The following is a 15,253-nucleotide window of genomic DNA, read 5'->3' as shown; positions in this document are numbered from 1 at the left end:
TGTTTCTTGGGGAGGTCAGGTTTGGGTTTCCCACAAGGTACATGCCTGGAAGAATGATGCTTCTATCAAACAGATGAAGAAGTTGCTTATCATGTTCTCACTGCCAGCACAGTCTCTTTGTATCACTGGTGGTGTCACCATAAGGGCAAAGCGAGACATAATTCTTTAACTGGGCATTTTTGGGGTCTTGGTGAAGTCTAAAATGCAATGGATGGCCACATAAGGGCAGCGAAGAAAACCAGTAGGTATTACAATATTGTCTACTGTCAAGTGGTTTTTGGAGCAAGCTCCAAAACAAAACAACTCCAAGGTTTTTTCGTGAGTTGGAGTTAGGCTTTGACTCAGTTTTCTTGTTACCTGTGGCCTCTCTCTCCTAGATGTGTGCACACACAGACACATGCTTATTTGTTGGAGCAGAATACTCCACAAAATAGAATTTCAAGCGCTGGATGTAAAAAGGAGGGGAAAAAAATTAGAATGTATCACGTAACAAGAACTATCTATATATACTGAAAAGGAGGAAAATACCTTTCTGAGCTCTATCAATGGGTAATATCTTATTTCATAAGAAATATGAATTAATAGAAGAGAGATTTGTTACAAAAGACCCAAAACAGGTCGGTCTTAGTATGTTATTTGTTGAAGAGGTTTCAAACATACTTTTCTGTGCTTTGTTAACTCTCCAGTACTCTATAGGAGGGTTTTCTGTGCAGAGTCTCTCACCAGCTGAGCTTCATCTGTAGGTCACAGTGACCTGACTGTGGAGGCTGTGCCGCAAAAATGGAGCTCTCCAGATAAGCAGTAACATTTATTGCATACTTTGTCAGCATATCTCTGGCCATACACTTGTTCTCAAGGTACTTTGTTGTGATATTGGTTTTATTAAAATGGATTTCAAAAAGGGAAATGTAAAACAGTTTAAAGGTTACAACATAAACATGTTGTTCAGTGCTGAGAAAATCCACACCAGACACCAGTAGGCTTTTTGTACAAGTATGAAAAAAAATGTATCTTGCATTTTTTTGTTATACTGCTTTCTTCAAACAAAAAACACTTTAAAAAATTGCTACAAACAGACCAATGTCTCATACAGGGACATTGACACAGGTCACACAATGTGTCTCAAAATCTGGAAAATGAAGAATATTAAAATCCAAAGAAAAGTTAAAGCCAAGGGGTTCTAAGGACTAGAAGAAGGAGGTTTTTGTCTTGGCAACTGCGCAGTCAATCTCCCAGCTTTGGAGGTGCTACCACACCCTGAGTTGCCACCAGAGCTCCTGAGCAGCATGGGCAGGATGACATGTCCTCTTGCTTGGGACAAGGCAAGGTGTTCAATTATGCAGGTTCTACTTGCTCTTCAAGTATCAAATCTAGCATCCTCTGGAGGAAGAGCTGTGGGCTAAGGTGGCTTCATCCCTTTGGTGCTGATCTGACTCTGTACACAAGATACAATCCTGCAAGGTCTCTTTTCAGGGATGCTAATTTGTAAAGCATATTTAACTGCGTCCTAATTCTGCAAATGTCTGGGCAATGGGTTTGCAAGAAGTAGATCAGATGTATCAAGCCCATATGCCTGACAAGACTACTTACAAAACTGGCTTCTAGACTATGATGCCTGTGCTTTCCTGAACTGCCAGGTCTCATCCTTGGCAAATGGACAGAGCCCAGGCAAAAAAGCGTGATGTGATGCACTACAAGAATTTTCCCTATTTATCAACAAAAATGGGGTAGTATTTGTCAAATAACACCCCTCATTTTTGGCCCAAGAACAGAATCAGGAGCCTTTTTTAATGTAACTAGAAGATCTGTCATTTTGGAACATCATCATTCAGTCATTTCTATCAGGATGGGTTTTAATGGCTGCGCACCATTACACTATATATGATATAAAGTATTTGTGAAAAAAATCATTCCTTTGAATAATCAGAAGATCTTCCCAGAGATGAACTGTCTTTCCTGCTCTTCTCTTTCGTTCTTCCTTCCCCTAGATCTTGGATGGAGTGTTACTTGTGTAACCCCAAAACAACCCCCAAAACACGCTCTTTTTGATCTCCCCTGTTTTATGCACTAGGGAGCAGACAGTTCCTTCCCCGGCTAGGACTGAATGAATAATCGCCTCCTGTAGTTATTCACATCAGGTTCAGATGCTGAAATGTGAAGCTGATGATGGGAGATTATGGATAGAAGCATCGAGATTTGCTACTGAAATTTTATGAGTTGTAGGTAGGAAATATTTAAAGCACATCGCTTTTAACCATGAAGACTCCAAAGATTTATAACCTCATGGGGCAGAACTGTGAACTGTTTGTGGGGGGAAATGAAGCCCAGAATCCTCTCTCTTGGTGTTTTCTTTATGCCCACATACCCACACATATCCACACAATCAGCATGAGAAAATCCTACCCATCCCTAAATCTTTGATGCAATTTGGAATGATTAACCCTCCAAAAGTTTGATATGCAAATCATGTAAAAAGTCTGTACATTCATTGAGATCTCAGTAAAAAATCTTCTAAAATCAGGAAATCTTAATGTGCACACAAAGGATTTTTTTTTTTTTCTGAAGGGAAGGGGAAATCCTAAAAATATTTTACAAAAAATTAGGATTTCCCATAAACTTTTATACCTTTAATTCAGGGTTTCAAAAGCCATACCTTGGTCCATTGTCCTTTACACAGGCCAGACAGGTTAATGCACTGATATTATTGTATGGTAAACCTACCTCTTGTATCATCTTACGGCAGCCCATTGGCCCATCTTGCCATATCCAAGGGGCCCAGACACACAAAAGCGAATTCAACCCAACTCTGTGAGAACAACTTGAGAGAACATCCTCCTTATTATAAGGGGTTTCTCCTGCCTTTGTTCTTGTGCTTTTTTACCTTGAAAACAAACCCCAAACCAAATCAACTTCTAGAGACAAACTTAGACAAAATATGTTTCTCTGAGCTTGCCGATCTACATCAATGCAAAACCCACCCAAAGTGACACTTCTGTGCAGAGTAAGGCAGGTCCATGCAGTGTGGAACAGAAAACATCAACATAGCTGGAGATGTCTTCTGTCCCTCTGCTGTGGTCAACAGAAATGGAAACAAGACAGGATATTCTCGTTCCGAACAAGTCTGCTCAAGGAGGGCTTAAGTAGGCCTTCTGTCTCCTGCAAGCCCAGGAAGTACAATTAATGAAAAAGCCTAATTATTTGTCATTGTTATAACACACCTCACATGAAAAGAAATCATTTCTACACATGTTTTCTTCCTTCAATTTTATATAAACACTACTTAATTCTCAATAAGCAGCTAACATCTTCCTAGAATGAAGGGAATCTCTGTCTGCATGGTGGGAGATACTGGTTTATGATCTAATTTCTTTCTTAAGGTAATTCTATGAGAAGACTTTGGCACTTTGGTCTTCAAGAGCTGATGAAGATGATGTACCATCTCTGATGGTTGTTCATTGAACAAAAATAGCAAAGTGGAATTAATTTTTTCTTTCCTCATAAAACATAATTCTACATGCTATGCTGAAGTCATTATTCAAATGCACTGTTGGAAGTGATTATCACACTGCCTCAGACACAAATCCATGCAAGTGTTTCAGTTCAAGTGATTCAGAGGAACCAATGAATAAATAGGACCATCACTGTTTTTTGACGCAGGAGGGCAATGACCATTTCTTGTGTGGAAATTAGGAGCAGATGAGGAGGTCTCTGTTCTGTAAATCTGGGCTTGCATTTCACAGCAACCAAACTTGCTCAACAGAATGAAGAAATCCCTGCGGAAAGTCTTGGTGAAAATGGCGTAGAGGAAAGGGTTAGCACAGGAGTTGATAGGGTAAAACAAAACCAGAAGGATCTTGGATTTGGACACTGTGATGAGAGGAACCTTGAGTGAGGCTGATATTGCAAAAAAGGATATGGGTGCCATGCAGAGGAAGTCTGTGAAGATGAGTATGGCCATGCGCTTGGCAATCTTGGTGTCACTGTTGGAAGAGATCACATTGGGGTTCCTCACAGTGGAGTAGATGCAGATGTAGCACACGCATATAATCACAAATGCGAGCACATTCAACACTAAAAGACATACAACATAAGCCTGAGAAAATGGTGTTTCTATATCCATGGGCAAACAGATGCTGACCTTCATGTAGCTGCTGACTCCAAATATGGGAAGAAGTGCTACTGTGAAAGCAAACAGCCAGCCAAAAACCATTATAATCACAGCGTGACGCAATCGAACCTTGCGGTGCAGCTGCATGGCATAGGTGATGGTGTGCCACCTCTCCAGGGTGATTACAGTCAGTGTGTAGACAGAGAGTTCACTTGCAAACACTGTGAAAAATCCTGCAGTATTGCATCCTGCCCCAGTTTGCCAGTCTATGGCGTAGTTGTAATACTGGCTTTTGGTCTGGATATCCACAGATGCAATAAACAACAGATAGATGCCTATGCACAGGTCTGCAAATGCAAGATTGCACATCAGGAAGCGAGGTACAGTGAGCTTGTATTGGCTGCTTATTAAAATAATGAGGACAACAATGTTCCCAGCGATAGCTAATATGCTGATAAACCATATCAGGACTCTTAGAATGTTGTATCCCATGATATCTTCACATGGATTGAAAGCATCAGGTTTTGGTGAGCAAGCTACGTTAACTATTTCGTTGCATAAACCGTAGTCAAAGTCATGCTCTGCTGGATCAAATCCTATGCCATAGCTTGAAATATAATCTTCAGCTGCGGATTGTATCTGTAGCTTTTCACCAGGTTGCTCCTTAAGGTCTTTCTTGGCTTGAGTCATGATACATATCGGATGTAATTCGGTGCTGAAATTGTAAAAAGAGTGGAGTTGGAAGCTGAGACACAGTGTGAGGCATACAACACAAAATCATCCAGTTTCCCTTAACAGCTCAGTTTTTCTGTTTAGCTGATTATATAGATCACCTGGAGCTTGAAATTAATAGTCTGGCTGGTCCTTATTTACAAAATATTACAGGAACAGGTAAGTGATTTGGAAACATCATAAAATGTAAGGGAAACAAAAGCCTAATGTTTGCCTAACACCCATGATAGAGTTATCCACCTGGATAACAGCCTCTCTAAGAAGCCTCCCTTATTTGAACTGAATTTCTCACATAGTCTGTCATTGATAAGCTGATTTGTGCGTGGGGGAAATACATGATGATGAATAGCAATGTAAGACTGAACTTTGAAGAATTAGTCAATTCATCTGTGTTCATAAGGACTCTGCTGAACCACAATAATGCTATGATCCCTTAATATTATTCTCAAATTCCCTTTTTCTAGAGGTTTTGACCATCACTGTGGCATAGTTCTGTAACTCCATCAGGGCACAGAACACCTCCAGTTTGTGCTGTTTATTTCTTAGTATCTCATAACATTACTGGCCAGTAACATAAGTAAATAACACAAATAAGCTCATGTAGGCTTCCAGATAATACCTAGAAGCCAGATGCCAACATGAACACAAGACATGGTAGACCATTTTGTTAAAAACTGTTCTTCAAAGAAAATGGATTAGAAAGCAAGTGAAGCAAAACCAAGCCAAGCCACACTAAACCAAACCAAATCAAACCAACATTTTAATGGAAGAAGTAGTTGCTTTTGTTTCTGTCAGAAAGTATTTTTTAAACACTCCAAGAATTTTTAGCAGCACAAGTAAATAAAGGAAAAGAGTTTCAAGAAAAAAAAAAAGCCTTTGAAGGTTAAACTAGTATTTTTGATACTTTTGTGTTTGGTTTTATTTCATAGAGTATTAGCTCTATGCCCTACTCCATCCCTAGACAAACAAAAGAAACAAATATTTTGGTTGAGATGATAGAAAGATGAGTAGGTCCATCAAGTTGAGAAATATCAATATATATTCCTGTATAGACATGAAATGAAGGGTCAGACTTTACAACAGCTTCTCCTAGGCTGCCTTTGAACTTTGCTGTCCAATAAACTTGTGTTTTATAACTATGGATTTTATAATCCATAGTTTTGGATGCAGACCTAATCTGAGTTGGGAAATAAAGCAGGGGAAAATGTGTTGCAAAACCAACACAGTTCAGCTCTACCTACATTCAGCTACAATCCAGACTGCAATTTAGGTGTAAAATTTCTAGGACAGGACCCCAGCTTATCTTCCACCCTGACTTTCAGTACAGTCAAGAGAAGAACTCTCCAGACAAGTTAGGTTGAAAATTTTGAACAACTGGTAGTGGTTTGAAAGGTAGAATTCTTCTTTGTAACCTAATTTTACCCTTTGACTTTGTGCACTCACTATATCTTCCAAAAATTGAGTTTAAAAGGTCTGCAAGAAAGGAAAACTAATGAAGGCCCAGCACCAGAAGGTGAGAGACATTTCCTATGAGGTTCTGAACATCCTCTACCATTATCAATATTTTTTATCTTGCCTGTCAACTGAGGCAGAAAACTGATTTTCTGTGAGGTCAAATATGCACTATGAAGGTCACAATAGCAATAACAAGGCATTACATTTTGCTCCCCTGTGTTCTACTCGCATAAGGATGAGTGAGGGGTCCACTGTATTGATCAATATATCAACAGTTCTCTAGCTGAAAGGGAATATAGGCTTCCAAGGAGCAATAACGGGACAGAAAGTCCCTCATTTTTAGTGCAACAATCACCCAGGGGTACTGCAATTGGTGGTTCTTCGTAAATGAACTGAATGAAATGTTTGTATCCAATCATTTCTCAGCATTAGTTAAAAGTAAACCTTTTCCCAAATTATGGAGGCACTGCCTGGACCTAAGTCTATTCCCTGGCAAGACTGCTATGTAAGACCAATTAAATATTTCTGATTACTACAATTCATTAATTCTTGAATTATTTTACAGCCAGTGGTCCCACGTAGAACCAGGGTCCCGTGGAGTTAGCTGCTGTGTTTGCTCTGAGGAGGGTGACGAGGCTGGTTACCTGTACTGTGAGTAAGTAAGAGGGGCAGCTGCGAAATCCCATGGGAAGGAAGAGGCATCCTCTGATATTGACCCTTACCATATCTTTGCCCTATGATGTTTACTCCTTGGACTGTGCAGTACATTCAGAGCAACAAGTTAAAACCCTGTTTGCCAAGGGATGGGAGGGTCCTTACCTCCTTTTGAGGCTGTGGGTATTGTAATACACTCCACTTATGCACTCTGTAAAACTCTGTTACTGTTTAGCATTATTTTGCTCAAGTAAACTAGAAAAATAAACTAGAGAAAAGACAACTTAGAGAATAAAATTGAAATTGACAGAGTGCTCTGACAAATATAAACAAAAATTACTACCTTTGTACAAGTTGTTATTTTATGTGCTTTGTCTGGAACTGGTGACAGCAGGATTTTGTGTGCTGAGAAACATGCTCAGCAGAACAAATAGTCTTAACCTGGGTTCTGTATTAAGCCCTATCTCAAACCAATCATTCTCACCAAAAGGTGACATCAGGTGAGTTGTGAGCAACTGATAGTATGTTCTCATGAGACAAGGCCCAAACATGACTCCTGATTCTGCCACATTTTTTGAAAAAGTAGGATTTCAAGTGACAGGTCCTCCGAAGAATAACGATCAAGTGTAAGGACAGAGTCATATCAATGTCATTCTTTCTGGCAGAAGGCGATCTTTATGTCAAAGAAAGCCAAAAGCTTACTGAAGTTCATAATGGTATATGTCAAGTTGAGGGTTTTAACATCCAACCTCTGCCCTATCCACACTTCAAGGATATTATTTTCCAGTCACAGAAAAATGTGAGGGAGTTCAACATACTGTACCGAACTTAAGAATGCAGCTTACCTTCTGTTAGGGCAGCATCACAATATTCAAGTGTGATCAATTCATAGATCAATATTTAGCATATAGTCCTTATGGGAATGGGAAAAACATCAAAATTGTCTTAAAATTTGTATCTCAGACTGGCAGAGCTTGATTTGACCTTCTCCAAAATTTAGAAAGCACCGTCGCTGTAACAGGTTTAAGCTTCCCACTATCACAACAGCATCTGTTCTCTGCTGCAGACAGATTTGGGAGAGGTGACCAAGCAGGATTCGCTATGGCAATTTATTTTTTCTAAGAGTTCGAGTGCTGCAAAAGTGTCAAAGTGGGAAAATTTAACATAAACTGGCAGCCAGAAAGGGGCCACACATCCCTGTTTTAATTCCTTCCCAGAGTTTCCGTGTGAACAGCAGCTGCTGCTGTGATCCTTAGAAATGCACTTCTGGGGGTGATAAGGCATCCTTTTTATACTCCCTGGACTACCTGGAAGTGTTCTGAGAGCCAAATAGTCACAGAATGCTGATTGTCTCCTGTGAAGGTGCATGACAAGTCAGGACACATCACAGTTCCCACCACCACAAGTGATGCTGCAGCACTGAACCAAGTACAGCTCTTGCCAAAAAAATATTACATGTTGTGTGATCAAGCACTATACAAACTGTTAATAACTTTTAAACATCCTGAGCAGCCTTCAATGCACTCACAACTTGTGCCAGCTGTCATGAAAACTGCTTTGAAATGAAAGCTGGTGTAGCTACTCCATGTGTGACTCATCTCTTTTGACGTGTATTGTAATATCTTCAGTATTCAAACTGAACACATATATCCATTTTCTTTAAGCTGGAGAAAGGATGTTAGTTTCCCACCAATTTTAGTACAAGACACATGACTGTATGAAAGAAATTACCATTTTTAATTATGTTAAAAAGCAGCTAACAGATAGGTTCTAGTAAATTTCTATTTATGCTTAAGATTTAGTTAAAAATACATCTGGTAGCTATTAAAGACATATATAAATACATTCAATTTTGTTCTGTTGACCAGGGTGGTACAGTTCACAGGCACATTCATTCAAGTAGTCCTATATCATATGTCATAAACAAGAGCATCTCCAACTTACATATTCTCCCCATTGCATCACACCTGATACTGTAGGAGACTGAAGTTGTGACCAAACTTCTCCAGAAGCAGCCCCACCACTGCATGGTACTCCAGCCCAGCTTGTTGGCCATCCTTACCTGGATTGTGTGAGCTCTGCACAGGTCTGTTGGCATTTCTTTGCAAAATTACCCTTACCTGAACTGTGGAAAGCGATGTTTTATGTTCTCCTTGGCTTCTTGCCTGCCAGGGCAAAGGCCTCCAAAAGAGGGGCTATACAAGGGGAAAAGTGAGTGTTGTGGTCTTCAATTCCCTGGGATGAGTGTGTGACAAGGAAGTTATTTTAAAACCCAAGTGAGGGGACTAGATACTGGCAGCTTACCACACGATCAGGACTGTTTCCTCCTGTAGCCTTCCTTCAATAGCAACTCTTACTTTGCTTTTGAAAAGTCCAGTTGCCTAATTTAAGGGGTGGATTCTGTGATTTGGGTCCTGTTTAGGCCCAAGCAGCCCAGAAGCCAAGTACCTTCAAAAATATGAATCGCAGTGACATCAGCGTTCCTTTGCAGATTCAGGATTAAACATGCTTTCATTGGACTCATTGGAATACACCACTTTGTCATCAGGGCTGGAAGGACTGGACCCATTCCTACATATAAGTTACTGAGCACTGTGTCTGCATAAGACTGCACAAGTATGTGAAAACATCTCCTGATGATAAGTTGTTCTAGTGAACAGTTTAGCATTTTGGAACAAAAATGGAAAATGGAAGATGGATTCTGTCAGATAGTTCCCTTATCCCTGCAGTCTCCAGCATTGCACTTGCATTCTTTACGCAGACAGTTTTGCAAACACATGTAGGTGATATTTATTGGCTATCAGCACAAGCAAACTCAGTTATCTTCCATTGTTTGGTGACAATACAATGCTAAAAGTAAAATAAATGGCTATTTTAAGTGTAAAAATAGAAGCTACTAACAGTTTATGCTTTTCCTGCATGGTTTTACTGTTCTTTGAAGTTTTATGCAACTTCTGAAGACGATGTCTTGATTTATAACAATGGTTCATGACTTTTTTTTTTCTGCCATGGCAAAGTTCAAGTCTTTCAGGACATCCAGTAAAGGAAGAACTTCAAACAATAACAGGGGTTTCCATAGGTATCAGCTCCTCATGTTTTCCAGTGGCACAAATTCAGGAGGCTCCTTAACTACTTGAAGTGTACGTTTCAAGACTGCCTGAGCAGGTGAAAATACTCAAAAAGAGTCATTGATACCTGAAGTCTCACTGCAACTCACTAATGGAAAATTAAAATAAGCATGGAAAATTGCAACTGGAGTCTAAAAAGACACCATACCCTCCCACAGTCCCTCTGTTGATTTGGGTAAAATGAATCTGCTCTAGGTTAACCATTTCAGAAGTCACGTCCAAAAACATTGTCGTTGTCAACTCAACAGATAAGGTATCTCTGATGCTTGGCTTGACAGTGTTCCAATATCAGTGAGGCTTTCTGAGAGAACAGTATTTTGCATCACTCAGTGGTCCTGTTACCCTCCTGAATCGATGGACAAGTATTGACCAGCTTCTCTGCAAACACAGCTTTCTCTCCAGCTACCTGGAGAGAAGGTTATCAAACTTTTTCTGTTTAATGTTTTCAGCATGGCTCCAGGTTGATCCAGGACAGCAGATCCAGTGAAACATGGACCTACAACAGGTGGGGACGGAGCTGCAGCTGGGGAAAATACTGATGGCAAGCTAACACAGCTATTAGAATTTAACAATTCCCTGTAATGTGGAGGCAGTACACTGTGTAGCATGCAAAAACCTGTATGTATTGTGTATTTATTTATTTCTATCCATTTACTTACCTGCTCTAAAGAGACCTTTTCTATCCAAACTTTGAGGAATTTTATTTAATTTACTATCAAATGCTGAAAAGCGCCAAGAAGAAAAACAAATTAAATCACTTACTTTTGTCTTTTCCAGTTTGTAAATGCACAGCAATGGCTAGGATACGTGAAGTTTGCTTCAATCAAAGATCTAAATTTGCTTAGATCAGGAAGCTTTTTTAAATTTTGTGTAGATCTTGCTCTTAGCGTCTTAATGAGTTCTAATCCATGACTTGGCAGAAAACTGATTTTCGTGCTTGAAATATCCCTTTAAGAAAACAGATGAAAATCTTGGTAAAAAGCAAATTTACTTCTGCTCAACAAGGGACTGTCCTACTCATTCTCAGAATAGTGGTTGGAAACAGATCACCTGGAAATCTACACTAAAAAGAGGATCCGGTGAAAAATTAGGTGTTCCTCCAGCAAACTGAACTAATATGCATTGCAAACAACAATCAAATGATGTTAGTCTGTGAGAAATAAAGAAGAAAGTCCCATAATGTTCTGGGTAAGAATTAACAGGGACATAAACCATTAGTGCCATATGATACTGGGTTTAGTAAATACCCAGTAAATGCAACAATCATCCCACAATACTCTTACAGGATAAAAAAGGCTGATGAAATCGCAGTAGAAGTTTGCTGTATGATCATCACATCATGGGAAGGCTGTTGTGGAAAAAGCAATAAACACAAAGAAAGAAGATCACATGGGGGGTACAGATGTGAGGACAGGTTGGGTATATCAGGTTTTGTGCTCATTAGAAAGAAAAGGAGATTAAAGAGAGACAGGGGTGACATTGTTCAGACTGTTAGGAACAAAAAAACCAAACCAACAAAACATTCCCAGAGGTTTAAAAAACAAATAAAGCACAGACTGAAGCAAAGAATGGGACAAGATTACAGGAGGTTAGGAGAGGCGTATTTATGTGGAAGGCAATTACTGTGTTGGACAGGCTATCAGAGGCAGCGATGAAACCAGCACCCATGAATGTATTAAAGAGACCATTAGAGGGGCTTTTAAAAGGAAACACATTCTGCAAACACTAAATCTTGACTCGTGCCATGCAGGGAAGAAGGACCAAGTGTGCTCCATCTTCAGGCTGAGATATTTGGGAATCCTTCACCATAGCTTCAGGGTGTAACAGCTGGGGCAAAACGTCTCCAAATTTCCCTCACTGGTACACAAACTGTGTCCCTTGGATCATGACAGCATGGGAACACACTTCTTTCTCTTAAAAGGTAAAAATGAACTGCACAAAATCACCCTGTCCTCCTCCCTTAGTCCTTTGTGCTCTTATGGGCTGAGTCTGCTCCAGGATACAGCATTTACTGAGGCTGCTCTGCTCTTAATTCTCCAAGAAAAGACAGAATTTTTCCTTAATTGGAGAATTAAACTGACAATATTTGTAGTTTTCTCCATGTCCCCTCGAAGATACGGTTTTCAATTCATCTCTAACAGTATGATGTCAGGATAATATGTTATTTGATCTCTATTACCCAACATGCACAAATTGTTTTTATTATCATTTTAATACAGTAAAGTGGTGTCTTGTGAGGGGGAGACCAGGTTTTAGCAGCATGTAACGAAGTTTAGACAGTTGCTATGTACCATACACACATTTGCATCTCTGTTCTCTGGTTTAAGAAACAAAATTAATGCCAGGGAAGGGCTATGTTTGAACTCTAGCCAAGCCTAACAAATTCACAGGCAGCTGATAAAGTGGTTTGTAAAATTGGTGTTGGGTAAAGATGATGTGTCCATGCTGTGCCTACGTCCAGGCTCTAAAGAAATGTACCATCTTCAACAACTGGACCATGAACTGTGGCAGCAGAGGGGCAAACACAGACTCCACTCCACTGCCCTGACTTAGGGCCATAATTTCTACTGGAAGGGAAAATAGACCAGTGTATTCAAAAATGCTATGAATTTCTGCAGGGCAGAATGAGAGAAGACACACTTCTCACAGAGAGGGCTCTGAGGTCCTGGGTCTGTTTCTTACAGGAGCTGAAAACAGCAACCAATGAGAAATTTTAGGCTATCCATTTCTGACTTGGACACTTGAAGAGGTACTTAGGTTGCCATGAGCAATCTCAGTTTTCACATGGGCTGACTATTGCCCTTAATGCACTGCCTAATGAAAACTGTCACCCAGAGTATATGCTCACGAGCCAACAACTAAACAGCAGTTTTCTGCCTAAATCCACAGACAGCATCACTCATGGCGTCATTAAGAGCATGTAAAACTTCATAATTCTGAAAAAGAACATGGAAAATGTTTTCTTTGGCTTGTTAGCTAAAAATTGTTACCAAATCCAAACTGTTACTACAATGAGCGGAAATAATGAGCAAATACGAATAGGAATACCACCTGGACTTAAAAATAGCAAAAAGGTTACTGGGTCTCTCATAATCTCTAAATAATTTCATAAATATTAAATATTTTTTCCACAAAAATATTTTATTCTTATTTTAACAATTTTTCTTTTTATGTTAATTATTGCACATAAACAGAATTGAGTTAGGGAATTTGATTTGCAAACTCCTGCAGGGGTTTGTTGGTATGTCTGTGAGGGATAGTTATCAATAGACCACTGCATGCCCCCAAACAGCAAACATAGACATTGTGAGGGTGGTTTAGTAACTTACTCCACTGAGTTACCACACACAGACCTCAGTGAAAAAGTTCTTTGGGATGTTGCTCTCTAGTTAGAGGCTTGATAAGTTAAATAATCACGATGAACAAAATCATAAAGTGGCAATAGGAAATCAAACCACAAGGTATCACCAACTGGAATATGTGTTCCTGTGTTATTTCTGCTTGGCTGTTAGTCATCAGCCTTGACAGCAGCTGGTGCAGGAACAGGAAAATGAATCTGACTTCTCTTCCAATCACTTCCCTTTCCCACTGGGAGTCTCTGTTGGATTAGCAAAAATACTGACCAGCTGATGAGGTTTGAAAGGCACATACAGAAATGGTGGGAAATAGCTGCTGGAGCAGAAAGCAGAGGGTGGTAAAGTGGTCGGTGAGAATTTTCTCCATGTATCTAAACTGGTCTCTGGCTGCGCTTCAGGGACTCAGCTGTTGAGCTGGGGATCTACTGGAACTCTCCTGTAGCCCCCATAGGTGGGTTTCCCATTGAAGACAAATTACAAGGGTAGGATGGACCACTGCCATACCATGCCTTGCATCGAGTCAGGACATAGTCAGAGAACTAAGGACACCAGCAAAAGCTGGTGTAAGCCACTACAGCTCTGAGAGCAGCAGAAAACAATTAAATGAAACAATATGGCTGAAAACTGAAGCTATGAAACTCCAAGCTGGAAACACAGTGTATTTCTGTATAGAAGCAATATGTATAGGTGTTGGATTTATTATCTGCTGGATTTACTTGCCTACTGTCAGCACTGAAATCTTTTAATTCAAAACTTGATGTCTGTCCAAAAGAGATATTCTAATTCAGCTAAGAGCTGTAAGTCTGAGAGAGGAATTGATTTGTGAAACTCTGTAGTCTGTACAAGGGCTAAGATTGGTGCTTTCTGATTATTTGTGTTCCTTTCACATTATTTTAATACGCTGAATTATAAAATAGAAGTTGAAACTAATTGACTGTAGAACACTGGTTTAAGAAGGTCAAGAGTTAACCCCCCCGATGTTCATTCTAATAAAACATTGCAGTCTGTAACATGGATTTGATTGCAGCAAAACTATTTCTCCCAGCAAAGATATGATTATGGGTCAATCATTCCACAAGTGAAAGTGCATCCCTGGTGTACACTACGCTGATGGATGAGCAAGAAGGCTCTTCTTTCATGATCTCATCCAGGATAAAAAGGTAATTTCCCATCCATGGAATAGTGGATGTATTGGTAATGGAACAGAAAACTTTTTACACAAATAACTCAGTGTTAGAAATTGAACTATCAAATGAATCTCAACCACAGGCAAATCAATTTGATAAACATCCAGAATATGACTGTATCAGTTATAGCTTGCAAAGAAAATGCATTTACTTTTTGCTACAGGAAACAATGATTTTCCTAAGAAGCATCTCTGACATTACTGATGAAAAGATACTCCATTGGCAGTCTTTTCCAAAGAATGAAGACGCTTTTAGGAAGTGAGGGAAGTGAAACAGAATGCAGTAATCCACACCATAGCTCTTTATATCATAGGTGCACTGGCCATCACAATGTGGAAACAAAATGCCTTCAGAAAAGCTCTAGACTGAACTCAGGGTTAATCAGATGTTTTTCTCCTTCCATTTTAGATTTTTAACCACTCTAACATCTGTGTAAAATCTTGCAAGAGCTCCAATGACCCCTTTCACTCTTTCTGGGTGACTTTTAGTCCTCTCTGGATAAGCGGAATAGATGGGAAGAGGGAAATGTTCTGACAAATAGGTGAGACAAAAAAAGGCTCCTACATCTCTGTTGCAGCTCTTACATGCTGTGGCTTGAGCTCAGGAAAACAAGCAGTTCTGCACAACCACAGG

General features: G+C 39.7%; 1 protein-coding gene across 2 annotated transcripts in view; it reads right to left on the bottom strand.

Annotated features, from left to right (window-relative positions):
* Window positions 1-872: 872 nt before the first annotated feature.
* Window positions 873-15,253, bottom strand: part of LOC116785147 (follicle-stimulating hormone receptor) — an 87,407-nt gene continuing 73,026 nt past the window's right edge. For both annotated transcript variants that reach the window (XM_032684397.1, XM_032684398.1), the window contains 2 exons: window positions 10,840-11,025; window positions 873-4,823 (listed from right to left, as the gene is read on the bottom strand). In XM_032684397.1, coding sequence (XP_032540288.1) covers window positions 3,596-4,823; window positions 10,840-11,025 — 1,414 coding nt within the window. In that variant the 3' untranslated portion in view covers window positions 873-3,595. The remainder of the gene's footprint in view (window positions 4,824-10,839; window positions 11,026-15,253) is intronic.

This window comes from Chiroxiphia lanceolata, chromosome 3, assembly GCF_009829145.1.
Source record: "Chiroxiphia lanceolata isolate bChiLan1 chromosome 3, bChiLan1.pri, whole genome shotgun sequence".
Classification (NCBI taxonomy): domain Eukaryota; kingdom Metazoa; phylum Chordata; class Aves; order Passeriformes; family Pipridae; genus Chiroxiphia; species Chiroxiphia lanceolata.
The sequence above is the reverse complement of the archived record's forward strand: the minus strand, read 5'-3'. Positions and strand labels throughout refer to the sequence as shown.